This window comes from Durio zibethinus, chromosome 27, assembly GCF_047325235.1.
Source record: "Durio zibethinus cultivar Kanyao isolate XHJ-2024 chromosome 27, ASM4732523v1, whole genome shotgun sequence".
Classification (NCBI taxonomy): Eukaryota; Viridiplantae; Streptophyta; class Magnoliopsida; order Malvales; family Malvaceae; genus Durio; species Durio zibethinus.
The window spans coordinates 286194-314138 of record NC_143188.1 but is presented as its reverse complement, the minus strand read 5'-3'; the positions used below and the strand labels follow the sequence as shown (position 1 = coordinate 314138).

The window sequence follows — 27945 nt, the reverse complement described above, 5'->3', positions numbered from 1 at the left end:
TCATTACTTTCCATTATTATTAGTAAATTGGCTGGTGATTGAGTAAACTACAGTTTTTGGTGGCTTGATTTCGAAACTCGTAGCCCCGCCAGGCCACCGAGGAGCTTCTTTTATCCCACAGTTGTCAAAATGTTCCTTTCTCACCTACAAAAACACAAAAAACAAAAAACGGAAATTGTCGTCCACAGTCATTAAATTTGATGATTTAATCAAATGTTTGTTGTCGTCCACAGTCATTAAATTTGCCCGATGGCCAGTCCGATGATCAGATGCTGACGGATCTCCCCACGGGTTTCACATAATACTCTGGAACCTGAACTTGACACCTTTTGTGACTTTAAGTTTTGACACACAAGCTAACAGATATATCTCAAATTCTGTTAGTGTTACACAACTTGTACCAGCAGTTCTTTCTTGCATTGCCAGTTGCAGACCCCTGGCTTTCTTCAGAATTAACTCAATTAAGCAATGCAAGGATTTTGAAGTTTGAACCCAATGAATCAGCAAGAAACACCAACAACCCTAAAACCAGCAGAGTGCAAACTTACTCCCATGCCGCACCCGCAGAGCACCACCCCTTCACGCTTAAGAGTCAACTCCAAGCCTAAAGATCAGTCAGAGAAAGCAGAAGCAAGGCCCAAAACTGTACCCCCTTATGTCAAGGACAGCACAAAAAACAGCAGGAAGTCTCCGCTGCTGAACAAGCCTAAATCTGGAGACCAACTGCAACTAGTGGGATACCATCACAAGGGTAGAGTTGTGGAACAATTTGCGCGGCCTAGGCGTTTTAGCACTAATCTTATTCCGAAGAGCGAAGAAAACACCGTCGCAACAGAGAAGAATAGTGTTGATGAGCTGAGAGAGAAGCTCAGTTGTAGTGAGGCTTTGGTTAAAGATTTGCGGGCTCAGATGCTGGGTTTGGGGGCAGAGTTGGATGGTGCACGGAGCTTGAATATAGAGCTGGAGTCTCTTAATAGAAAGCTCAACGAGGATCTTGCTGCTGCTGAAGCAAAGATAGCAGCTCTTGCAAGCCCTGATCAGGTTCAGCTGCAGGTGAGATCCTTAATGTAAGATTGTTATTTGCAATTGATAGTCCTTGTTTTTGATAAATAGTAGTAGTAGAAGTACATACTATGATTATGAAGAAAGATAGTAACTTTTTTTGAATAAATTCCTTTCAAACCCTTGTCGAATAAATTGCCTTTGTTTTCCATTCTCCTTTTAAATTTATTTGGGCACTTTTTATTCAGAAAAAAATTAGTCTTCCTGAAAAAAAAAGAAAAAAAGGTTCTGGTATTTAAAAAAATCAATTGAAAAAGAACTTGTCTCTTGAAAAATACTAGTACCGCTAGTTTAGATTTCTTACAATGTCATCTATACGCATGTATTGTATTGGAAGAAGAGGAAGTCAACTGGAGAGTACCAGAACCCCAAATTCAAGGACATTCAGAAACTCATTGCCAACAAATTAGAACACCCAAAAGTTACAAGGGAGGCAATCAAGGAGGCAAGAACAGTTACACCGCCATTAAGGGCACCTGCTTGTTTGACTCCAAAGGATACCAGCACAGAGGCAATTGCATCAGTAGTTTCCTATCTGCCACCACCTCCACCACTACTGCTGCCACTTCCACCACCACCACCACCTCCACCTCGGCCTCCTGCTAAAGCAGCTACCACACCAAAGGCTCACTCCCCTGTAGTGGGCCCCGTGCAATGTTACCAATCGTCGTTGACAAGGCAAGAAAGGAAAAAAGATCCTGCATCAGCAGCAGCAGCATGGAATCACAACAAACCCACCGTTATTAGCGTGCATAGTAGCATAGTTGGTGAAATTCAAAATCGATCAGCTCATCTGCTGGCTGTAAGCATCTAGTATTTTGAGTTAGTGATATAGAACGTTTTGGTTTGTTTCCGTTGGTTGTCTCTGAAGATTCGGCTATTATGAATTGACAAAATTTTGCTAGATAAAAGCGGATGTTGAAACAAAAGGAGAATTCATCAACAGTCTCATCCACGAAGTCTTGGCTGCAGCTTATACAGATATAGAAGATGTCCTGAAATTTGTGGATTGGCTTGATAGTGAGCTTTCATCTTTGGTAAAAGTCTCAAAGCTCTGTAGGTTGTTTGCTTTAACATTGATCTTAACTTTTATTCACGTGTCACTCTGCATAATCAGTCTTAAGTTGATTGCCAGCGTCTGTATTTCAACTATTGGTTAAGACTTATGACTGCTCCAAAGATAAAAAATAGAGGATTATGCTACAGGCTGTCCCCAGTTTTAAGACTACATGCCTAGTATATTAATTATAATATAGATAATCTCAGAATATGTGAAAAGAAATTTAAATCATGTAGTAGTTTTAGTTTGCTATTCCTTATTGTGGCAAATTATAATTGTCACAAGAAAGTATCTTCTCATATATTCTATGAAGAGAAAAAGAGAATCTGTATTATATATGTTGAATTAAAAGATGTTTCATTTTAATAAGAGAGCAGTGGTCCATGGTATTGAAGAAGTTTAAGCAACTGTATCTGCGGGTTGTCTAAGGCAACTGTACATTGGTGATGCACATGTGACTTATTTGTATTTGCTTGTATCCTATTTCTACAGGCTGATGAGCGTGCTGTGTTAAAGCATTTCAAGTGGCCAGAGAGGAAAGCTGATGCCATGCGAGAAGCTGCTATTGAATATCGTGATCTAAAATTGTTGGAAAATGAGATTTCTTCTTTTGAGGATGACACTAGCATTCCGTGTGGAGCTGCCTTGAAGAGGATGGCTGGCCTACTAGATAAGTAAGGGCAGCATAAACTGTAATCTAGTTCATAGTCTTAATTTGACATATGTGAGTTTTAGTCAGGAAACTGAATGATTCATTCACCCGTGTAATCATGCTAGGTCGGAAAGGAGCATAAAAAGGCTTATCAAACTGAGAAATTCAGTAATGCATTCTTATCAGGAGTGTAAGATTCCAACTGATTGGATGCTTGATTCAGGAATCATGTTTAAGGTAAGCTCATTATTCTTTCATGTTCATACCTTTCCCTTTTTCTTGACCACATTTTCTCCTCCTTTTTCCTTTTTTCCTTTTCTCCATTTCAGCCTAAAACATTTAGCAGAGCAGTTAAATCTAATGCATTTGATTGGGACTTGGAGACCAATGTATTTCCTAAATTCCACTCTGTTTCAAGATTCTTAGTTTACCGTAACAGTCTATATGGGTCCCTTTTTTAGTAGTGTAACTGAATCAGTGTGTTAATGGCTTCACCAGATACTTCAAGAAATTTGAACGATGGGTTGAAACCTAGGGTCATCAACTTGTCACCAACTATGATTAGTTTAGAACCGCCAGGGTGATGCATGGAATCTTTACCACCCATGTATAGTGCATGATTATATAAAGTCACATGAGATGGATTTGGTTTTCCAATTAGTAGTAATTATGCTCCAGTTTCAGGATTTTCCACACTCTTGCCTGCTTTAGGTTGAGAGGAGAAAAGAAGAGGAAAAATTAGTGGTAAATGTCCTGAAAATTTAAACTTTTCTTAGTTCCCTAGTAGCTGAAAAGTGAAATCTCTTTTTTAATGCTATATCCATGTCTGAATAATTATGCTGTGAAAATTTTCCCTTGTCCCTCTCCATGCTGTGAACATTTTTTGAAGTGTGAAAAAAAGAAAAATGTTTCAACTGATTTGAATTCTCACCTCATATGAACTGCTCTTCCTCTTTCACCATGTTACACAACAACCATTGTCAGTGAAGAATTTGTAATTTTGTAGATAAAGCAGGCTTCTATGAAGCTGGCCACAATGTACATAAAGAGAGTGGGAACGGAGCTTCAATTGGTCCGTAGCTTAGACAAGGAATCTGCTCAAGAGGCACTGCTTCATCAGGGCATGCATTTTGCATATAGGGCTAACCAGGTAATCCTTAAGTCCCCACACCCCCCCCCCCCCCCCAAAAAAAAAAAAAAAAACCAAACAAAAAAAAAAAGAGAAAAAAACCCTGCCTTCTCAAAATATAAAGAAAAAGGCAAAAAACTCCCTTTTTAGACATGTGAATTCTCAGAATATAAACAACATGAAGTTTATTAAATTAATAGAAACTTGATGTCGGAAGTGAAATGGTTGCTTTAAATAATATTAGTATGTTCCCATCTTCGGTACGAAAAACTTGTGGATTATTTTATTAGAGTTTCAAACTTGTTTTTGTCAATCAATACAAAAAGGAGATAGGAACAGCAGCTTGTTACCATTTGTCCTACTAGCACTACATAAGAACTAATGGACCAAAAGGCCAGACGTTGTTACATAAACTCAAAATTGGAATTTCAAAATGTGGTTTGTTTATGCTTACGAAAATATTCCTGCTGTGTTCGCAGTTTGCTGGAGATCTTGATTCAGAAACATTGTGTGCTTTTGAAGAGATTAGGCAGTGCATTCCAGGACACCTGGTAGGATCCAAAGAATTTTGGCCGGAACACATGGCTAGTACATAGGTTCGATTTTGTTGAAAATAAAGTGCATGAACAGTTACTTTTCCATTTTATCCTCTGTAGAACGAGAGGTGGTAGTTGTGGAAACAGATTTTTTTAACAGCTGGAACAAAAAAAACTCTTGAGATAAAAAATGTGGATGGAGGGAGACTGTCCAGCAAAATAATACAGAGTAGAAGTGAATGTGAATTCAGGTCATGTAGCATATTAATTACTCTGCAGTGAATATGAATTCAGAATATGTAGAAAAAAAATCTTGCCTTCTCAAAAATATAAAGAAAAAGGCGCTCGAATCGCATTAAGGATGGGATTTCCTAACATCTTGATCAACGTTGAATAATTAAACTGAGACAGAATCGAAGACTCATTTTGAATAAACTTGTATTTCCATTCAAATGCTAGTTATGTTAACCAAGGGTACTTTTAATAAGAAGGAAACGAACAGTTTCCTAACTAGTCAATACAGCAGTGCCATCCCATCAACGACCTCCCAAAATTGCGAAGGAAAAAAAAAAATTCTCGATAGAGGACAATTGAATCGGTCCTGTCAAGCAATCTTCAATGTACAAACTGACTTATCTGCGTAGCAGGTTAGTTTCCGAAGGGGTTATCACTTATGACAGATGTTGGAAACTACGCAGTAATTTCGCGGGCAGAGCAGAAAGGTCGTGCAGGAGCGAGTAAAGTGAGAAAACTGCATGACACCCATCCATCAAAGTGCGAGATCCCTTTGAAGCACTTAGGCCAAAACTCATCTCTTCCTGCTTAAAGAAGAAGAAGAAACAGCTATCCAAAAAAAAAAAAAAGAGTTAGGGCAGTTCATCTCTTTACCAAATTTGCCTTCCAAACTCTGATCAACCTCAGGTATGAACTTCCTAATTATATCTCACAATTTTCACCATCATCCTTTCATTAATACTATATGTTTTATTGCTAACAAGGTTGTCCTAGAGTATTTATCTCTTCATGATTCTGTATTCTCTCTCTTGCATGGAGATGCCGTTTATTTCTAACTATGTCTCTAAACCACTGTGTAATATAAACCATGGCCTAGAGTTCTAATGCTACCAGGTGTAGGGAACTAAATCAATTAATTGAAGCTGTTAAAATAATGAAAAGCCTCTGTATTATCTAAAAAACATGGCCGGGACAGGCACATGCACAGAGTCGTTATATCCTTTTGAGCAAAAGCTTTTACATACTAGATGTAAAGTTCTTCTTGTTATCATACTCTTTCCACTAAAGCTTGTCCTCATTTTTATTTTAGACCAGAACATGGGCATTAAGTTTCTTCTGACTGCTATCTGTATATGGACTTGGATAACCTCTTGGGTTCTCACTGCTTCATCTGATGGGCTAGTGCGGATAAGTCTGAAAAGGCAGCCTTTAGACCTTAAAAGAATAAATGCTGCAAGGATCATCGGAGTAGGCCTTGAAAGCAATATGAATGATCAGGAAGCAGATGTAATATATCTAAAGAATTATCTTGATACCCAATATTATGGAGAAATTGGTATAGGTTCGCCCTCTCAGAGCTTTTCTGTTGTCTTTGACACTGGCAGCTCTAATCTTTGGGTGCCATCTTCAAAATGCCTTTTTTCTGTAAGTCTCAACTTGAATATCCAGTGTGTTAACGTTGCTCAAGCCATAGGTACTACTTTGTGAAGTGTGACTTTATGCAGATTCCTTGTCATTTCCATTCAAAGTTTTGGGCAAGGCTATCCATTACTTATACCAAGATTGGTAACTTTGCTGCCTACATTATGTTTGAGAAGTTCTTCATTTTCTGCAGTTGTATGTGTGTCTTTTCTTAAAACCTTTTGGTACATTCTTCAAATCCATCCAGGGATACCTTGCAAAATCAGCTATGGCTCTGGATCTATTTATGGCTTCGTTAGCCTAGATCATGTCAAAGTTGGAGATATTGCTGTCAAAGATAAAGTGAGTTTTGATTCATATGAAATATTATGCATTATATTACTGTGTTTCAAAAAAGTTATGTCATAGCATCTACTATCCTTCAGGAGTTCATAGAGATTACAAGGGAAGGTTTTCTACCATTCCTACTTACAAAATATGATGAGATTCTTGGACTTGGGTTTCAGGAAATTTCAGTGGAATAAGCTACTCCTCCGTGGTATAATTGTTAAATGATCATATAAGTATCCTTTACTGCATCATTTTTGATGAATTTAGTCCTAGTTTTTTTTTTCCCTTTTTCCTTGTTAATTACTTGTCTATATATTTTTTTCTTTCTCCGTTTACAGTTAGCAACAGATTTTTCATAGTCCATAGCAATCTACATTCAGGTTCAATATGGTGCAACAAGGTCACGTTAGCCAGAAACTTTTCTCTTTCTGGCTAAATCGAGATTTAACATCAGAGCTAGGAGGTGAAATTGTCTTTGGAGGTCTTGACTGGAGGCACTTCGGAGGTGAGCACATTTATGTCCCGGTTACAAAAAGTGGTTATTGGCAGGTCTTTGTAGTTGGTTATTTGATCATATACTCAAGCTTCTTCTCATGATTAAGGTTGATATTTACCTATAATTTCATTGATCATTCCAGATCAAGGTGGGAGATATATTAGTAGAAAACAACTCAACAGGTAGCCTTTATCTACCTTGTTTAAACAGTAATGAAATTTTATCTAACAAAAAGTTTGTAGATCGCTATATCAGTTATAATTGGATTTAGAAAAAAAAAATTGAAAAACTGCAGCCTTGATACTTCTATCATGCAGGACTATGTAAGAGTGGCTGCGCTGCCATTGTGGATTCTGGGACACCCTTAATTGCTGGGCCACCTGTATCTGTTCATAACATTCGCGTTCTAATCAATCTAATTTCAGTTCTATTGATTTGTAAAATCTTTTCTTGGTTGTTTTCATTGTTATTGCTCTAAAGGTCTTACTAGCAATCATTTCCAGGAACTTGTGGCCCCAGATCAACCGTGCAATTGGAGCAGAAGGAACTGTAAGCTTGGAATGCAAAAATGTTGTTTTTAAGTATGGGTATTCCTTCTGGGACTCCTTAATATCTGGGGTATGTTCTTTTTCCATTCAAGATTTTCTTTTTGAATCTTAACTCTTAATTGTACGAAGGGATATATAGCTTATAATTTACCACCATCTCTGCAGGCACGGCCTGAAATTATTTGTGTTGATCTTGGGTTATGTTCATATAATGGATCTCAGCATGTGGGGTAAGGGTTCCATTCTCCTCGTCTTTCTTAACTCCGCCCACACCACCAATTTGTTTTTTTTCTTTTTTTTTTTAATCGTTTGAAACAAAAAACTTAGTCTGTAGAATGTGAGAAGAAAGAATGCTAAGAGTACAATTTATAAGCTAAAACAGTTGAGAAATATCAGCTAGCCATGACCACCATTACCTTCAAAAAATAGACCAGTATCCACTCCTAAGTAGACCTTGATGTCCTCCTAAAAAATCTCTAACAGCCTTGACTTTACCATGTCTAAATAAACTCCACTCTAACAGAAACAAATGCGTCAACCTTAGCATAATTAAAAACGACACAGTATGCACTAAACTTGAACACTCCTCCTTAGTGTCTGCTTTCAACTTATTACCTCAAAGCAATGGGATACTCCACTTTCTTGTAGATGTCAGTCATCAATTGTTTCAATCAAGCTCCTTGTGCAGCTATTGTTGCAGCACAACACTCTGCTTCTGTACTAGACAAAGCAACGTTTACTTGCTTCTAGCTACACTATGAAATTGCAGCCGATTCCATATCAAAACAATAGCCAGTTGTTGATCTTCTATCTTCGACATTACTTGCCCAATCAGAATCCACAAAGCCACTTGACAGAAAGTATCCATTCTTCTTGTATAGCAGCCCAAACTCAAGAATGCTCTTCACATTGTTAGGAATAATGACTCAAATCTCATAAGAGATCTGTTTGAGATTTGTTAGAGATTTTTTTGAGATTGATCAGATATTACTTGATGGACAAGAAAACTTACAAAAGAAAAATTCTAAGGGAAAAAAGGTTTTCAATAGACAAATTTGACTTACAGGGGAAAAATTCTAAGAAGAAAGTGATTTTTAATAGGTAATTTTGTATAGTTATAAATAAATGAAATCTTTATAGGGTTAGGTATGAGAAAAAGATATAAAAGAGTTATAAGGTTTTATAGGATAGACACCTCATAGGAGTACTAGGGCTTTATGTCTTATAAGTGTGTATGTTTGTTTGTGAGTGGACTAGAAGAGACTGAGAAAGTCCAAATAGATGTGATGTATGGGTGTATATGGGTATGTGTTTGGTTTTGTTGAAAGGGTGTATATGGATATGTGTTTGTTTGGATTGAGAATACTCCATAGGACTAGAGTAGATCGAGAAGGTCTATGGGTATTAATTGTTGAGTGGTTGATACGTTTTGATGTATGTTTGTAATTCTCTACAACTAGTGGATCTTGTTTCTCATCCAGGGATGTAAGTCAATTGGATCGAACTATGTTAAATTATTGTCTTTTGTGTGATTGATTGATTATTTGATTTCGCTTTCGCTGGTATGATTAGATTGAGGCTTTTTAGCCTAACAAGTGGGATCAGAGCTATGTTGATTTTTTAACAAATGGTATCAGAGTTACGGTAATCTCTAACAAGTGGTATCAAAGCCAAAAATTCAAATTTTGAAATGTGAAAAGAGCTAAAGGTTCAAGACGAGGGAAGAGCATGGTTTGAGATGTGGAAAGAGGTAAGCTTAGAAGAGCTCGATTCAAAGAAAAAGTGCGAGTTTGTGTTTTGAAGATCGATTTACATGAAATGTAAAGGCACGCAAGAGAAAATGATTATGGGACTTCCATTGCAGGTGTTATCCAAGCATATCTAGCATGAAAACAGATGATTGATGGAATTTGAGTCAAGATGAAGATTATTAGGAATAATGACTCAAATACTATAAGAGATCTATTTGAGATTTGTTAGAGATTTTTTTTAGATTGGCTAGATATTGCTTGATGGACAAGAAGACTTGCAAAAGAAAAATTATAAGAGAAAGATGATTCTTAATAGGCAAGTTTGATTTGCAGGAGAAGAATTTTAAGAAAAAAAAGATTCTTAATAGGCAAGTTTGTATGGTTATAAATAAGTGAAGTCAATTAAGTATGAGAAAAAGATGTAAGAGAGTTGTAGGGTTTTGTGAGATAGACATCTCATAAAAGTACTAAGGCATTACGCCTTATGGGTGTGTATGTTTGTTTGTGAGTGGACTAAATATGATTGAGAAGATCGACATAGATATGATATATGGGTGTATATGGGTATGTGTTTGATTGTGTTGAAAGGTGCATATGGATATGTATTTGTTTAAGTTGAAAATACTTCATAGGATTAGGAGATTGAGAGGGTTTATGAGTATTGATTGTTAAATGGTTGATATATTTTTATGTATATTTGTAATTCTCTATAACTAGTAGATCTTGTTTCTCATACGTGGACGTAAGTCAATTAGATCAAATCACGTTAAATTATTGTCTCTTGTGTAATTGATTGATTATTTGATTTCGTTTCTGCTGGTATGATTGGATTGAAGCTTTTTAGCCTAACAAGTGATATCAGAGTTGTATTGATTTTCTAACAAATGGTATCAGAGCAACGGTGATCCCTAACACACATATCTTAAAAATTTTTTTTCGGCATCATGATGAGGGACTCGAGGACATTTCGTCAATTGAGAGCCAACACCTACAGAGAATGACAAATCGGGTCTTGTTATGGTTAGATAAATCAAACTACCAACAGGGTTACGAAACTTGTGCACGTCCACCATTGATTTTCCTTCATCTTTTTTTAACTTTATGTGTGGTTCCATGGCAGTCCTTTTTGGCTTGGCAACTTTCATTGAAAAACGATACAATAAGGTTTGAGCGTACCTTCTCTGAGATAAGGATAAACCACCGTCCATTTCCTCAATCTCCAATCCATGAAAACATCCTGCTTTCCCTAGATTCTTCGTCTCAAATTGAATCGCCAATTCATCACATAAAATCTTGATTTAAACATAATTATCTCTAGGAATAATCATCTCGTCAACATATTATAGACACCTAATTTGGTCTAGGCCCGGATCAATTGGGCTTGGTCCAAATGGGTAAGTCTATATATATATATATATTTCTTTATTTTATTTATTTATTTATTTTTTTTTATTTTTTTGTATTTTACATTTGTATTATTATTATTATTATTATTATTATTATATATATATATTTTTTTTCTTTTATTATTATTATTATTTTATCTTGGGTATTTATGTATCTATTAATATGTATCTATTATTATTTTTTTTCTTCTTTTTTTCCCTGTTAATATTTATGTATTATCTGTTATTTAATTTTAATTTATCTGTTAATTTCTCTGATTTATTTTCGTTTGATTTTTTTCTTTTATTTTTTTGATTTATCTAACTGAAAATTGGATTGGGATTCAATCAGAAGAGTCCATGTTGGATTCAATGATTGAATCTCGATCCAAAGAGAAATTGGGATTGATCAGAAATTCTTCTGATCAATCCCTATAAAAGGGACTCTCTGGAACATAACAAAAGACACAGAAAAACAGTGAGCAAAAAGCTACTAATTTGAGAGAAAAGAGACGTATAGAAGAGTTTTTAAAGGCTAAAAGAAGGTTGAGAAGTGTTAGAATAGCTGTGGGAATCAAAAATAATTTTTTAGAGATTTTTGGCGAAAATTTTTCTGGAAATTTCTGGAAAATTTTCAGATTTCGGTGATTTTTTCGACGAAGGTTGAATTTTTCGGCGACGATTTCGGCCAACTTTGAAGTTTTCGGTGAGTTGCCCAATTTTCAGCGAAGGATCCCAGAAATCGATCAACTTTCTGATGAAATTCTGGCGAAAAACCCAGATTCCGAATAAAAATTCCAGAATTCGGTGAACATTCAACCGAAGTTCTTCGATCGTTTAGAGAGAGGCGAGAGGAAAAAAAGAGAAGAGAGAGAAGGGAGAAGGTTTCTGTCGAAAAACAGAGGGAAGAGCCTTATATATCATTCTAAAACGACGTCGTTTTTGCCTTAAGTGACCCAGAGGATCCGTCCATTTTGTCGAGATCCGAACCGACCCGAGCGTCAACCTACTTCCTGACTCGCACGTCTTCCCCCCTTCGAGCCAATAGTCGAGCCGAGCCGAGGTCCCAAGCTGCTTCTTCGAGCCGTTTCTCTTCCTTAAGCCGAGCTGAGTCGAATCGTACTCCAAGTCGCTCCAAGTTTTTTTTTTTGAATTTATTTATTTATTTGTTTATTTATTTTTTTTATTTATTAGATTAGGTTTATTTAATATTCTTTTTATCTTTATTTTATTTTTATTTTTGTTTTACTTTACTTTTTTTTATTTTGTTTTATTATTCTATTTTCTTTAAATAAAAATAAAAAAAATATTTTTGGGGAAAAGTTGAAAGTATCAATTTTCCTTAAAAATAAATTTTGAAAAAAGATTTTTTGAGAAAAGTTGAAAGTATCAATTTTTCTCGAAAATTAAAGTTTCCAAAGAATATTTTTTGGGAAAAGTTGAAAGAATCAATTTTTCTTAAAAATAAATTTTTAAAAAAAATCAATTTTTGAGAAAAAGTTGAAAGTATCAATTTTCCTTGAAAATAAAAGTTTCCAAAAAAATATTTTTGGAGAAAAGTTAAAAGTATCAATTTTTCTTAAAAATAAATTTTCAAAAAAATAAATTTTTGAGAAAAAGTTGAAAGTATCAATTTTCTTGCACAAAAACAATCATTCTTTCCTTCCTTTTTATTTTGATTTTGATTTTTCTTTAAATAATCCGACGACGGAGCCTCTGCAAGTGAAACAATAGTTTTTCTTGCATACTCTTGAGGTGAGGGAATTTTTTCAAATTTCTGCTAAAAGTATTAGAGTCAATTGAGAATAATTTTCAATAATTAATTACTTAGTAAAATTTTAAGGCTTATTGGATAACACAAAATTATGTTGGTACCATCTTTTGATGGGCATTGTGAGGGTGCTATAACCTTCCTCACACGTAACCGAACTCCCGAATCCTGTTCTGGTTAGTAGACCTGAACCTATTCTTTTAGGGACCCTTAAACTTAGGTGTTTCCTGAAAGGACAGATTCTTTAGGTGGTCAATCGCACATAGATAAAAAAGATTGGTGGCGACTCCTAAAAGTCAATGTCTAGCGATAGATCTCTGGATCTAAACGTTATGACAGCTTGGTGACTTCGCTGGAAACTTTGAGAGTCAAGCCAGCAAATAATTTGTGTTATCCAAAAGCCTAATAAAATTGAACCTTTTTGTATATATGTGTTATTATTCATTCATGTTTATTTATTTTGTTAATTATGTCATTAATATGCATGTGCATAACATGAGCTCTACACTCGAGCTCCGTCCCTCTAGGAGGGAGTAAAGTACCTATTGCTTTCGTGAGGTCTAATGCCTCCGCAGTGGTTAGCGAAATACTCTCACTTAAATTGAACATTTTCCTCTTGTAGCCTGTAATGGGTGAGGATTAGGGTGCCTTACTAGTCTGTGATGGACAAGGATGTAAGGAACAATTTGAGAACCTTTAGACTTTGACCTTAAAACCGTATATAGTGAACCTTAAGAGTGCCTAAACCTAGGATAGAGCCCTTTCTACCCAATCATAGATATACCCTGAAATTAAGACACAAAAAGGGTTTTATCTAATCATTTTGATTGTTTAACTTTGTGTATCATTTTCATTATCATATGTAACATTATGCATCAGCATCACTTTTATTTCATCCATGGAACTAACTATGTTATTTGTCTGATTGTATGCATCTGCATTATTTTCATGATCATGTTTTAACACAATCATTTGCATCCATTTCATACTAGATTTCATTCAAGAAAATATGCATTTCATTCATGCATCAAAGCATCATACATAAAGCATAGCATAACATTTTTAATCATAAGTATGATACTCAAGGTCCAAGGATAGCTCCATCTAGCGAGAACCCTACCCATCAATACAACACAAGATCCAGAGCAAGACAAATGGAGCAAAAAAATTCTCATAGATTCGAAAAGATAGAAAAAGCACAGGAGAAGATTGAAAGTGAGTTGAGCAAAATTTTGGATGCTCTTAATAAGATGAATAAGGGAAAATGAGTTGAAAAAAATACAAGCTAACAAGTTTCCCCATTGCAAGAGGTGGTTGACCCTTTATATCCTTTCGGTTTTGGCCCACCTCAAGCTCAGTCTGCTCAAGAGGTCCCATCACAACACTTTGTAAATTCAACATATCTTGAAATGCCATCAGCTTCTAACCCAGGGCAGTATAATAGCTATGTAAATCCTGTCTTCACTAAAAAGGCAACAGAACCAATTCTTGATCTAGATGATTTAAAAGAGAAGGAAAAAGAAAAGATAAGAGTGGAAGTTCAGGAAAGCTCCAAGATTAGTATGTTAGAGCAAAGGCTAAGGGCTGTGGAAGGAATTAGTTTTTATGGTTCAATTGATGCTACTGGGCTTTGTTTAGTCCCTGATATGGTCATTCATCATAAGTTCAAAGTACCAAAATTTGAAAAATATGATGGTACAAAATGCCCCAAAACTCACATCACCATGTATTACAGGAAAATGACAGGTCATGCTCATGATGAAAAATTTTTGATGCATGTTTTCCAAGATAGCCTTACTGGCTCTGCTGCCAGGTGGTATGTTCAGTTGGATAGGACCCACATTCGCTCTTGGAGCGATATGGCTCATGACTTCATCAGTCAATATCGACACATTATCGATTAGGCTCCTGATCGTTTGTCTTTACAGAATCTAGAGAAAAAGGTAAATGAGTCTTTTAAAGAATACGCCCAGAAATGGAGAGATATAGCTTCATAGGTACAACTTTCACTGACGAAGAAAGAGACCACAGTGCTATTTGTTAGCACTTTGAAACCTCTTCATTACGAAAAGATGATAAGAAATGCAATGAAAAATTTTGTTGATATAGTAATTTCGGGAGAAATTATTGAAAGTGCCATTAAGAATGGCAAGCTAGAAAGAAATGAAGCATCTAGCAAGAAAGTTTCGAAGAAAAAAGAAACTGAAGCTCAGGCTGTGAGCTTTGATAGACAGTAATTTAGAGGCTATCCACCATACTCAGAATATCTGCCATACTACCCTACTGTAAATAACATTTCCCCTCACCCATACCAACCATTTGCACAATCACCATACCCCCAAACATATCAAACTCCTTATAGACCTCAAAATACCATGTACAGTTTTAACACTCAGCCTACCCCAAGACCTCAAAATCGCCCAACTAACCCTATTGGTGGTTCACGGGAGCAACGAACTACTCGTGAGAAATCTATTTTTGACCCGATTCCAATGACCTATTCGAAATTATATAAGGAGCTCTACAATAGTCATTTGATTGCTCCAAGTAAATTGGAACCCCTCAAGCTGCTTTACCTCAAGTGGTACGATCCCACAGCATACTGTGACTACCATTATGGGATTGCTGGTCACTTTACCGAAAATTACACCACTTTGAAACACAAAGTGCAACGGTTGATCAACGATGGGATGATTTGCTTTGATACGGGAGGGGTGACTGCACCGAATGTTAGTGGCAATCCCTTACCAAATCATAATGTGAATGCTATAAGTGAAGATGAGGAGGGGCTTAATCAAGAGGAATGGGTTCGCCTTTGTCCATTAGATTATAAGCTGAATAATTAAAGTACCATCGAGATGCCTGTGACTTTTGATACTAATACAATGTAATTGTAACATCTCAATAGTTATTGCCTAAGGCGTTGGGGTAATCTTTCTTGTTTGGGCCATTCATCATTTATTATTTTTAATAAAAAAATAGGAAGGATGCATTTTCATTCATTTTTTCTTGTGTCTTCATTATTTCTATCTTTTCAAGCACATCTTGCCAACATATCCCATTTCATTCAATTTTAGGTCTTTAAATGAACATGAAGATAATCATGATAACAATCAAGAGGTTAGCTTTGATAATTTAATTAACACTGATGAACTTGACAATGAAGAGAATTTTGAAGAATATGTTATGCCTCTAGACCTAATGAGGATGATTGAACAAGAAAATAAGCCAATCGAGCCTCATCAGGAGGTAGTGGACTTAGTGAATCTGGGAAATAAAGAGAATAAGAAAGAGGTCAGAATGGGCACTTCACTTTCATCAGGAGATAGGCAACGATTGGCAGACCTTTTTTGAGAATTTGTAGATATATTTGCTTGGTCTTACCAGGATATGCCAGAGCTAAGTACAGAGATAGTGGAGCATAGATTGCCCCTAAAGTCAGAATGTAAGCCAGTTCAGCAGAAATTGAGATGGATGAAGCCCAAAATGCTGCTAAAGATTAAAGAAGAGGTGAAATAATTTGATGCAGGTTTTCTACAAGTGGCTAAGTATCCACAATGGGTAGCCAATATAGTTTCAGTTCCTAAAAAAGATGGAAAAGTACGAATGTGTGTAGACTATCGGGACTTGAATAAGGCTAGCCCAAAGGATAACTTTCTTTTGCCTCATATCGACACACTGGTAGATAACACGGCTAAGCATTCGATTTTCTCCTTTATGGATGGTTTCTCGGGGTATAATCAGATAAAAATGGCTACAGATGATATGAAAAAAATTACTTTTGTGACCATGTAGGGAACTTTTTGCTATAAAGTCATACCTTTTGGGTTAAAGAATGCAGGGGCAACATATCAAAGGTCTATGGTAACACTCTTCCATGACATGATGCACAAAGAGATTGAGGTGTATGTAAACGATATGATTACATAGTCTTGTGAGGATGAAGATCATGTCTTTAGCCTCAGAAAGTTATTTGAGAGATTGAGAAAATTTCAGCTCAAATTAAATATAGTCAAGTGCACTTTTAGGGTAAAGTCAGAGAAGTTGCTAGGCTTTGTGGTCAGTGAAAGAGGAATTGAAGTCGATCCCGATAAGATACGGGCCATCCAGAATTTGTCACCTCCCAGCACATCAAAAGAAGTTTAAGGTTTTCTGGGGAGATTGAACTACATTTGTCGATTTATCTCTCAGTTTACTTATAAATGTGATCCAATATTTAAGCTTCTCTGTAAAAACAATCCTGGGAAATGGAATGAAGAATGCCAAGAGGCATTTGATAAAATTAAGCAATATTTATCGAACCCTCAAGTATTAGTGCCATCTATTCCAGGGAAACCTTTAATCTTATACTTAACTGTATGTGAAAATTCAATGGAATGTGTGCTGGGGCAGCAAGACGAGGCTAGTCGAAAGGAGAGAGCTATTTACTATCTGAGTAAAAAGTTCACAGAATATGAATCCAAGTATTCTTTATTGAAGAAAATGTATTGTGCATTAGCATGGACTGCCAAAAAACTCAGACAGTATATGCTCTATCATACTACGTGGCTCATAGCGAAACTGGATCTCATTAAGTATATCTTTGAAAAGCCTTTTTTGTCTGGGAGAATCGTTAGATGGCAAGTAATGCTCTCGAAATATGATATTATATACGTGAGCCAAAAAGCAATAAAATGGGGCACTATAGCAGAATTTCTTACAGATCGTGCTATTGAAGAGTATGAGCTGATGAAGCTGGAATTCTTTGATGAAGACTTAATGACTATTTTCCAATTGGAGAAAGGGGAGCATGGAGAAAAATGTTGGAGAATGTACTTTGATGGAGCCGCTAATGCCTTGGGGCATGGAATTGGGGCAATTCTGATTTCTCCAGAAGAACAATACTATCCTGTAATAGCGAGATTAAATTTTAATTACATAAATAACATTGCTAAATATGAGGCATGTGTCATGGGCTTACAAGCTGCTATAGATAGAAGAGTGAAAGTACTAAAAGTGTTTAGAGACTCAGCTCTAGTTATATATCAATTGAAAGGAGAATGAGAGACGAGAGATTCAAAACTCGTTTCGTATCATAAGTATATTTTAGAGTTGACGAAATAATTTGAAGATATCCAGTTTGATCATTTACCTCGAGAAGAGAATTTGATTACTAATGCATTGGTTACTCTGGTTGCAATGATTCGAATTAATGATAATATTGACATTCAGCCTATCAAGTTAGATGTTACGGATATACCAACTTATTATTCTAATGTATAGGGAGAAGAAGATGGAAAGCCCTGGTATTATGACATCCTACAGTATATTAAGGATCAGCAGTACCCAGTGCAAGCAATAAAAAATGATAAAAGGGTCATTCGAAGATTGACTATGAGCTTTTTCTTGGATGGAGATGTCTTGTACAAAAGAAGCAAGGATCAAGTATTATTGAGGTGTGTAAATAAGATTGAAGCGAAGAAAATCATTAAAGAGGTGCATGATGGAATATGCGGGACACATACTAGTGGACATATGATGGTAAGGTAAATCATGAGAGCATGATATTACTGGTTGATGATGGAGAATGATTGCATTGATTATGCTTGTAAATGTCATAAATATCAGATATATGCTGATAAAATTCATGCTCCGTCATCTGCTTTACATGTTATGGTACCACCATGGCCATTCTCAATGTGAGGCATGGATGTCATTGGTCCAATCACCCCAAAGCTTCTAATGGGCACAGATTTATTTTTGTGATGATAGATTACTTCACAAAATGGGTAGAGGCAGCATCATATGCAAGTGTGACACACTCTGTGGTTTGTAAGTTCATAAAGAAAGAGATCATCTGTAGATATGAACTTTCAGAAAGAATTATTTCAGACAATGCCAAGAATCTAAATAGTAAGATGATGCAAGAAATATGTGCTCAATACAAGATCAAGCATCATAACTCGGTACCATACCGTCCGAAGATGAATGGGACAGTTGAGGCAGCCAATAAAAACATAAAAAGAATTTTAGAGAAGATGATCAAGACTTACAAAGATTGACATGAGAAGTTACCATTTGCATTGCATGCATATCAAACGTTAGTTTGTACCTCTACTAGGGCAACCCCATTTTCTTTGATTTATGAGATGAAAGCTGTACTACCAGTGGAAGTAGAGATCCCCTTTTTGAGAGTGTTAAAAGAAGTTGAGTTAGAAAAAGCTAAATGGATTTGACAACATTATGAGCAGTTAAATTTCATAGAAGAAAAGAGATTGACTGTACTTTGTCATGGTCAGCTATATCAAAGAAAAATGATGAAGGTTCATGATAAGAAAATTTGACCCCGTTGCTTTCGAGAAAGAGAGTTGGTCTTGAAAAAAATTCTCTCAATCCAGCACGATAGTAAAGGAAAATGGACTCCGAATTGGAAAGGGCTGTATGTGGTGAAACGGGTTTTTTCAAGTGAAGTGCTGATACTGATTGAGATGGATGGAAATGATTTACCCCATCCTATAAATTCTGATGCTGTGAAAAAATACTATGCTTGAAAAAAATGAAAAAAAATAAAAAAATAAAAAAATAAAAATGAAAAAAAAAGAAAAGTGAATGAAAAAGGATGACTCAAGGCGAAAACCCTAAAAGGGCGGTTTGAGTCATAGGGGGTTTGTCGAAGTTGAAAACCTGAAAAGATAGCTTAGATAAGGAGAATACAACATCGAATTTAAAAGTCTGCTGACATGGAGGCTAGCAAATTCGAAAGAGTTTCAAGTTGTTAAATACATCAGAGGGTTGGGTTTTCAGAAAAAAACTTTGAGATGTGTTATCATGATTATTTGATTGTTCATTTTGGACTTTGTCCCCATACCTATCCTTGTAATTCTCCCTTGGCCAAAGTTTGCCAACATTTTGTTAATAAAAGACATTCTATTTCATTCTTTGTGTCTTTTTTTATGACTATTTCTCAACCATTCATATTCCTTTCTTTCTAATACCCCACCATGGAAGAAATGTGCAAATTCATTCTTACTTTTTAAGTTTGAAATAATGATTGATGAATGAATAACAACATGAAAAGATTTTTACATTACATTGAATAATTAAGAGTGATAAAGACAAATCGAGAGGTTCAGTTCCTGATTTGAACATTGAATCTGGGAAAAGATTTCTTACAGGAAAAATGTGAGTGGAAGAGACAATTAAGAGCTACATTGGCTTGATCGTAGAAGAACAGTGTAATTGGATCTCTGAAGAATTAAAGGGCTTGATGCCTAAGAAAAGAGCTTGAGAAATTTGAGTTCCATACATTGAATAGGAATTAATTGGCCAACATTTGCATAGCATGCATTGAAATTCATATGCATTGCATAGCATACACTACTTTTAGGAAAGTATAGTGTATAAATTCAAGAAGCAGGGTGTTTCAACATCCCACATAGAAAAGATAGATATGAAGATATTTTGCAAGTTTGAGAAGAAACTTGTCAGGTAAGTTTCTAATCCTTGAAATATGATGTCTTTTGGTATCAGGGTTGATTTATAAGACCTTTGGGCATAATCTCCTGAAATTCCTTCAAACATAACTTTCAACTCCTTTGGACATGATTGCCAAGGAGTAATTTACTTTCCCAAACTGGTGGTGCCTCTGTTTAGAGGAGCAATTTACTTTCTAAAGTCGTGGTGCCTCTGTTTAGAAGAACAATTTATTTTTCAAAGTCGTGATGCCTCTGTTTAGAGGAGCAATTTATTTTCCAAAGTCGTGGTGCCCAAAGTCGTGGTGCCTCTGTTTAGAGGAGCAATTTACTTTTCCAAAGTCGTGGTGCCTCTGTTTAGAGGAGTAATTTACTTTTCAAAGTCGTGGTGCCTCTATTTAGAGGAGCAATTTACTTTTTTTCAAAGTTATTGAGCATCTGATAAGAGGAGCCATTTATGTTTCTCAAAGTCATTGAGCCTCTACCTAGAGGAGCTTTGATCAAAAACAAAAAAAATAATAAAAAATAATAAAAAGTAAAAAGGTCGAGTTGAGTCTTGATTGGGTGTCTACGTCTTTGCGCAATTTTTGTTTCAAAGAAAATGTGCAAAGAGGGGCAGCTGTAGACACTTAATTTGGTCCAAGCCTGGATCAATTGGGCCTGGTCCAAATGGGTAAGTTTATATATATATATTTTCTCTTTATTTTATTTATTTATTTATTTTTTGTTTTGTATTTTACATTTTTATTTTATTTTTATTTTTATTATTATTATTTTATATATATTTTTTCTTTATTATTATTATTATTTTTTTATCTTTGGTATTTATGCATCTATTAATATGTATATATTATTATTTTTTTTCTTTTTTTTCTGTTAATATTTATGTATTATCTGTTATTTAATTTTAATTTATCTGTTAATTTCTCTGATTTATCTGATTTATTTTTGTTTGATTTTTTTGATTTATCTGGCTGAAAATTGGATTGGGATTCAATCAGAAGAGTCCATGTTGGATTCAATGATTGAATCCCAATCCAAAGAGGAATTGGGATTGATCAGAAATTCTTTTGATCAATCCCTATAAAAGGGACCCTCTGGAACAGAACAGAAGACACAGAAAAACAGTGAGCAAAAAGTTACTGATTTGAGAGAAAATAGGCGTATAGAAGAGTTTTTGAAGGCTAAAAGAAGGTTGAGAAGTGTTAGAATAGCTGTAGGAATCGAAAATAATTTTTTAGAGATTTTTGACGAAAATTTTATTGAAAATTTTTGGAAAATTCCCAGATTTCGGTGATTTTTTGGACGAAGGTTAAATTTTTCGGTGATGATTCCGGCCAACTTTGAAATTTTCGGTGAGCTGCCCAGTTTTCGATGAAGGATCCCAAAAACCGACCAACTTTTCGATGAAATTTTGACGAAAAACCCAGATTCCAGTGAAAAATTCTAGAATCCGGTGAATATTCAACCGGAGTTCTTCGACCGTTTAAAGAGAAGCGAGAGGAAAAAGAAAGAAGAGAGAGAGAGGAGAGAAGTTTCTACTGAAAAACAGAGGGAAGAGCCTTATATACCCTATCAAAACGATGTCGTTTTTGCCTTAAGTGACCCAGAGGATCCGCACGTTTTGCCGAGATCCGACCCGACCCGAGCGTCGATCCGCTTCCTGACCCGCCCGTGTCTTTCCCCCTCCGAGCCGATAGCCAAGTCGAGGTCCCAAGCCACTTCTCCGAGCCGTTTCTCTTTCTTGAGCCGAACCGAGCCGAGCTGTACTCCGAGCCGCTCCAGGTTTTTTTTTTAATTAATTAATTAATTTGTTTATTTATTAGATTAGGTTTGTTTAATATTCTTTTTATTTTTATTTTATTTTTATTTTTGTTTTACTTTTCTTTTTTTTACTTTTCTTTTGTTTTATTATTCTATTTTCTTTAAATAAAAAAAAAATTTTTGGAGAAAAGTTGAAAGTATCAATTTTCCTTAACAATAAATTTTCAAAAAAGATTTTTTGGAAAAAGTTGAAAGTATCAATTTTTCTTGAAAATCAAAGTTTCCAAAGAATATTTTTGGGGAAAAGTTGAAAGTATCAATTTTTCTTAAAAATAAGATTTCAAAAAAAATATTTTTGAGAAAAAGTTAAAAGTATCAATTTTTCTTAAAAATAAATTTTCAAAAAAGGTTTTTTAAGAAAAATTGAAAGTATCAATTTTCCTTAAAAATAAATTTTTAAAAAAATCAATTTTTGAGGAAAAGTTGAAAGTATCAATTTTTCTTGAAAATAAAAGTTTCCAAAAAAATATTTTTGGGGAAAAGTTGAAAGTATCAATTTTCCTTAAAAATAATTTTTCAAAAAAATAAATTTTTGAAAAAAAATTGAAAGTATCAATTTTCCTCGAAATTAAAGTTTCAAAAGAATATTTTTTGAAAAAAGTTGAAAGTATCAATTTTTCTGCATAAAAACAATCATTCTTTCTTTTTTTTTTTATTTTGATTTTGATTTTGATTTTTCTTTAAATAATCCGACGATTGAGCCTCTGCAAGTGAAACAGTAGTTTTTCTTGCATACTCTTAAGGTGAGGGAATTTTTTCAATTTTCTGCTAAAAGTATTAGAGTCAATTGAGAATAATTTTCAATAATTAATTACTTGGTAAAATTTTAAGGCTTATTGGATAACACAAAATTATGCTGGTACCATCTTTTGATGAGCGTTGTGAGGGTATTATAACCTTCCTCACACATAACCGAACTTTCGAACCCTGTTCTGGTTAGTAGAGCTGAACCTATTCTTTTAGGGACCCTTAAACTTAGGTGTTCCTTGAAAGGACAGATTCTTTAAGTGGTCAATCGTACCTAGATAAAAAAGATTAGTGACGACTCCTAAAAGTTAATGTTTAGCGTTAGATCTCTGGATCTAATGACACGTATAAAAGAACCAATAAATGCATCTCTAAAATTTTCTTGATAAACAAACTTGAGTCAGAATCAGAAACTTTGAATCCACGAAAGATGAGTACTAAGAGATTTTTCCATACCGTGCATGTGGAGCTTGCTTGAGGCCGTATAGAGCTATTTTAAGCCAGCAAACATGGCGAGGAAATTCCTTGGAAACAAAACCGTGTAGCTGATTCATAAACACTTCTCTATCTAACTCTCCGTAGAGAAATGCATTTTTGTCGTCTAGTTGCCACAAATTCCACTGCTTATGGGCAGCCAAGGAGATGAGAGTTTTGACCGTTGTCATCTTAGCAACTGGGCTGAAAGTCTCTTCATAATCCAGTCCATAGTGTTGTGAGAAGCCTCAAGCAACCAACCGTGCTCTGTTTCGATCCACTGATCCATCCACCTTCTTCTTCAACTTGTAAACCCATTTGCATGTTACTAGTTCAATGTCCTTGGGATTTGGCACAAGCTCTCAAGTATTGCTCTTCATGAGTGCTGAAATTTCCTCTTGCATTGCCGCTTCCCATCTTGGGTGTCCCTAGATTCTTCAAAGCATGAAGGTTCACGAGAGTCAATTGCACCCATAAAAAAAGCACTGGGTTATGGTGGACTCATTTGCATGGACTTCATAGTCATTTTGCGAAGCTGGTTGCTTTCTTTCTCGGCTAGATGACATCACCAATAATGGCTTCCACATTTCCTAACACCTTAACATCATTGGGTCCCTGAATCTGTAATTTGTGAAACTGAAACTAAATTTTTCTGGACTCCAAAAACATGATAAACATTCTGCAAGGCAACATTGCTATTGTCTTCGGAGTGGGTTACCTTAACATTGACACTGCCCTCCCTTTCCACTGGGTGAACTAAATTATCTGCCATGACAATCACCTTCATCCTATCATGATGGTGAGCGTTTGAAAGCAACGATTCATCTCCGGTGAGATGGTGAGTGCAACCGGAGTCAAACATCCAATCGTTGTGGTAGTCAATTAACGTATTTTCATCGACAATTCTTTCAACCACCGTATTTGAAAACACGTCTCCCATTCTGTTGTCAAGGAATTTTGCTTTCTGTTTCTTTCAGTGGTCAAGTTCCCAATTTCAAGCTTCACACAACAATCTTTCTTGATATGGCCAAGCTTCCTACATCTGTAACACTTCTTTTTGTTACTGTTGATAGACGAACCATTGGTGTTGTTATTGATAGGACCTTTTCGATTTTGTCCTTTCCCTTTTGTAAAGGTAACTTCATCGATTCTTGGTACGGTGGTTTTCGCCACCTGTTTTGCTATGGCCTCTTGATTACTCAGCAAATTTTCAAACTCGACAATGCGTGGTTGGTTTGCCCATCCTTGCACCGACGTGACGAACAACATATATTTATTGGGAATATTACTCAAATCTCATAATAGGTTTATTTGAGATTTGTCAGATATTGTTTGATGGACAAGAAAACTTGCAAAAGAAGAATTCTAAAAGGAAATGATTCTTAATAGGTAAGTTTGACTTATAAGAAAAGAATTCTAAGAGGAGAGAGATTCTTAATGAACAAGTTTGTATGGTTAAAAATAGGTGAAGTCTTTACAGGGTTAAGTATGAGAAAAAGATGTAAGAGAGTTGTAAGATTTTGTGAGATAAACACCCCATAGGAGTATTGGAGCTCTACGTCTTATGGGTGTGTATGTTTGTTTGTGAGTGGACTAGAAGAGATTGAGAGGGTCCACATAGGTATGATGTATGGGAGCATATGGATATGTGTTTGGTTATGTTGAAAGAGTGCACAAGGGTTTGGGTTTGTGTTTGTTTGGGTTAAGAATACTCCATAGGACTAGAAGAGATTGAGAGTGTCTTATAAGTATTGATTGTTGAGTGAGGTTGATGATATAATGTATGTTTGTAATTCTTTACAACTAATGGATCTTGTTTCTCATCCGTGGATGTAGGTCAGTTGGATCGAACCACGCTAAATTGTTGTCTCTTGTATGTTTGATTTATTGTTTGATTTCGCTTTCGCTGATATGATTGGATTGGAGGCTTTTAACCCAACAATATTCTTTTCGAATTTCTCAAATGAGATATCTCCTCAATCCTGGTTCCTCAATTTTCTCGTTCAATTCTGAAATTTTAGCACACAAGTTCTTAACTTTTTAAAAAAATTCAGAAATAGACATGTCACCTTGGATGAGGACAGCTAGTTCGTTTTCTAGAAACTACAATGTTGCTGTATCCTTTTTCAGGAACAAGGCTTCAAGGCTGTCCCAGACTTCCTTTGGCGATTTAACATCACGAATGTGATCAATGAGTTCCTTGGTGATCAACGTTCTTAATGCAAACAGGGCCTTTCCACACTTGATCTTCCACTTCCTTCTTGCTTCGGCATTTTCTTGAGTAGCCATTGGAATTTTGTCAGCCCCAACTGTTAAATCCCATTAGTCCTGTCCTTGAAAAAGGGCTTTCATACACATGCGCCAATACTGGTAATTGGTACCTACAAGTTTCTCCATTCTGTTTTTTGAGGAAATAAATCTACTCATATCCATTTCAACAACTAAGAACCTGAAAAAAAAATTTGTTTTTCTCCAGCAAGTGAAACGTTTCCTCACTTGATAGACAAGAAAAGATAAATTATCTGATAGCTCACGAGACAGGCACTAATACCATGAAACGAAAAACTCTTGGTCTGTAGAATGTGAGAACAAAGAATGCTACTTCTCTATTCATGATCAGAGTACAATTTATAAGCTAAAACAGTTGAGAAATATCAGCTATCCATTACCACCATTGCCTTCAAAAATTAGACATAATATCTACCTTAAGGGACCATGATGTCCTCCTAAAAAATCTCTAACAGCCTTGACTTTACCAAGTCTAAATGAACTCTACTCTAAAAGAAGCAAATGCATCAACCTAAGCATAATTAAAAACGACACAGTATGCACTAAACTTTAACATTGTTAATTGGGAAACATTGGGATTGGTTATTTTGAGTTAGTACAAGGAGGAGCACTCAACGTGAATCCGTACAGCGGTGGCCTCAAGACGGTGGTCGAAAATGAAACTAGGGAAGGATCACCAATGGGTGAGACTGCTCTGTGTACTTTCTGTCAGATGATTGTTTTCTGGATTCAAGTTCAGCTAAAACAACAGAAAAGGTATTCAAACATGTGAATCAGGTGATTCTTCTTGCGAATAATAGATTTTTCTTTATCTAATATCACACCAAGGTAGCATGTGCACGGCCCCGGACTAATTAGTCTTTCTATGTCAATGTCAAAGACGTGCGAAAATCTTCCAAATCCCATCGGAAAATCATTTGTCCACTGTGATTACCTTGGAGTTCTGCCAGATGTTACATTTACCATCGGAAACAAATCATTCCCTCTAACTCCAGAACAGGTATATTCTTCAGCATTTGAACAATCCACTTCTTATTGTGGTTTGATAGTGCAGATATGTAACTTGAGCAATGTGCCGTTTCATTTTAAGTTGGCTCTATTAACATTGACAGTCTTCTACCAATCCATAGCTTGATTTCAAATATTGCTAGAATCTGAAGAATAGACAGATTTTTTTTTTACCTGCAAAGTTCCTTGTCCAATTCCTCTCTCGCTCTGTGCCTTAACACAATTTCTAATCTGTTGTTTTCCATTGGCATGTAGTATATTATTAAAGTTGAAGAAAGCTGTCATACCGTGTGTGTCAGTGGCTTTGTCGCTTTGGATGTGCCTCCTCCACGAGGTCCACTCTGGTACGATGACATTCTCTGCATTATGAGATTTACTTGAATCTTTCAATCCGTCTAATTAATGCAAGCGTCACTTACGCTGGACTGGTGTGTGCTGCAGGGTAATTGGAGATAGGTTTCTGAGCGCATACCATACAGTGTTTGACTTCGGAAATCTGCAGGTCGGATTTGCAAAGCTGCAAAATAGTGCCAAACTGGATTTCCCCTGCCTCCAATTTGCCCACGTTAATCCGCAGATTGATCACAAGGGATGCATCACTTGTTATATTCTATATACACGGTCATTCTGCTTCAAATGCCTTGTGTGAAGGTTAATATTTTACCACATCAATAAACTGCAGTCCCACTTCCTACCTAAAGTTCCCAACGTTATGTGAGTCTTTTATAGTGGTTAGATGTGTGCTTTTGTTTTGCTGTTGTCTACTCCACCGGCCAGAAGCGTTTATTGATATGGTGAGAACTAACCACCTGTAAACAAACCCTCTCCTTCCACTCCACTCACGCCAACTGCTCCAATACTGACTTCTCTATTCAAACTGCTGGCTTTGCTTTATACATTCAGGACCCATTCGTGTCATGTATGACTTGTCAAGTGTTTCTGCAATCCACCAAATTTCTCGCACTTCTTGTCTACCACGAGCTCTCTGATTCTCGCTATCTTAATCTTTAATATCTACCTGACCTCAAGTGTACCCCCTTTCAAAATAAAAGAGTAAGTTTTAATGATAGGCTATGAGAATTATTTTTCTGCTAGATGAGGAATTCACCTAGTAAACTGACCAAAAGGAAACAAAATTTTAGATCTGTCATCATAATCATGGATTCCTAGAATCCTTGTCTTAAGTTTATTTTTGTGCCACTTATCAGTTATCACTGACAGTGAGACAACCGGCGATTTGTGAGGCCCTAACTGAGAAGTCTTGGACGCCCTTGAAATGAGTGCATGTACATCACACCTCCTACGGTGGTTGCCAAAGCTCCGAGTGAACCCGAAATAGGCCATGAACTTGGATTCCTTGATTATTATATGCTTCTGATGAAGCTTAGATCATGGTTAGCACCTTTATATCCATGTTCCAAATAATTGAATTGATTGGTGACTGACGTGATTATCATCTGTGCTTTGCTGTAAAAATAAGGATTTACTTATAATAGTGTAATTTATATATATTTTTTGAAAATTTGAATTAAAATTAAATTTATGACTCATTTGAACCGATATAATATTTTTAAATGTAATAATTTTGATTCAAAAATTTTAAAAAATGTGAAAGATTTATAACACATTAATGGAACATTTTTGAAACCCGTTTGGGTTTTACTTGTCTGTCAGTGGATATGCAAGGGAAAATGCCACTCACATTTTTGTTTCTGTGTGTTTTGGCTTTTTGTTCGTGTTAACGGGTATCTTGGCTTTAGATGGTGAATTTTTAAT

General features: G+C 35.7%; 1 protein-coding gene and 1 pseudogene across 3 annotated transcripts; both read left to right on the top strand.

The window, feature by feature from the left end:
• On the top strand, positions 1-5331 carry LOC111279191 (INCREASED PETAL GROWTH ANISOTROPY 1-like protein 2). 2 transcript variants are annotated; one of them, XM_089756076.1, is made up of 7 exons: positions 1-1053; positions 1403-1864; positions 1968-2099; positions 2615-2796; positions 2900-3011; positions 3781-3924; positions 4383-5331. In XM_089756076.1, exons 1-7 carry the CDS (start codon positions 496-498, stop codon positions 4497-4499), a joined length of 1707 nt encoding a protein of 568 aa, XP_089612202.1. In that variant the 5' UTR covers positions 1-495; the 3' UTR covers positions 4500-5331. The 2 variants fall into 2 exon arrangements, with proteins under 2 accessions (XP_089612202.1, XP_022721846.2); XM_022866111.2 differs by having other exon boundaries at positions 3-1053; positions 1400-1864.
• Positions 5222-27132, top strand: LOC111279192 (aspartic proteinase-like; annotated as a pseudogene). The gene is made up of 14 exons (XR_016334533.1): positions 5222-5360; positions 5764-6098; positions 6179-6239; positions 6343-6437; positions 6521-6633; positions 6806-6974; positions 7064-7103; positions 7239-7324; positions 7441-7539; positions 7635-7699; positions 25792-25938; positions 26042-26161; positions 26425-26513; positions 26611-27132. The product of XR_016334533.1 is annotated as an aspartic proteinase-like (transcript).
• Positions 27133-27945: the final 813 nt, after the last annotated feature.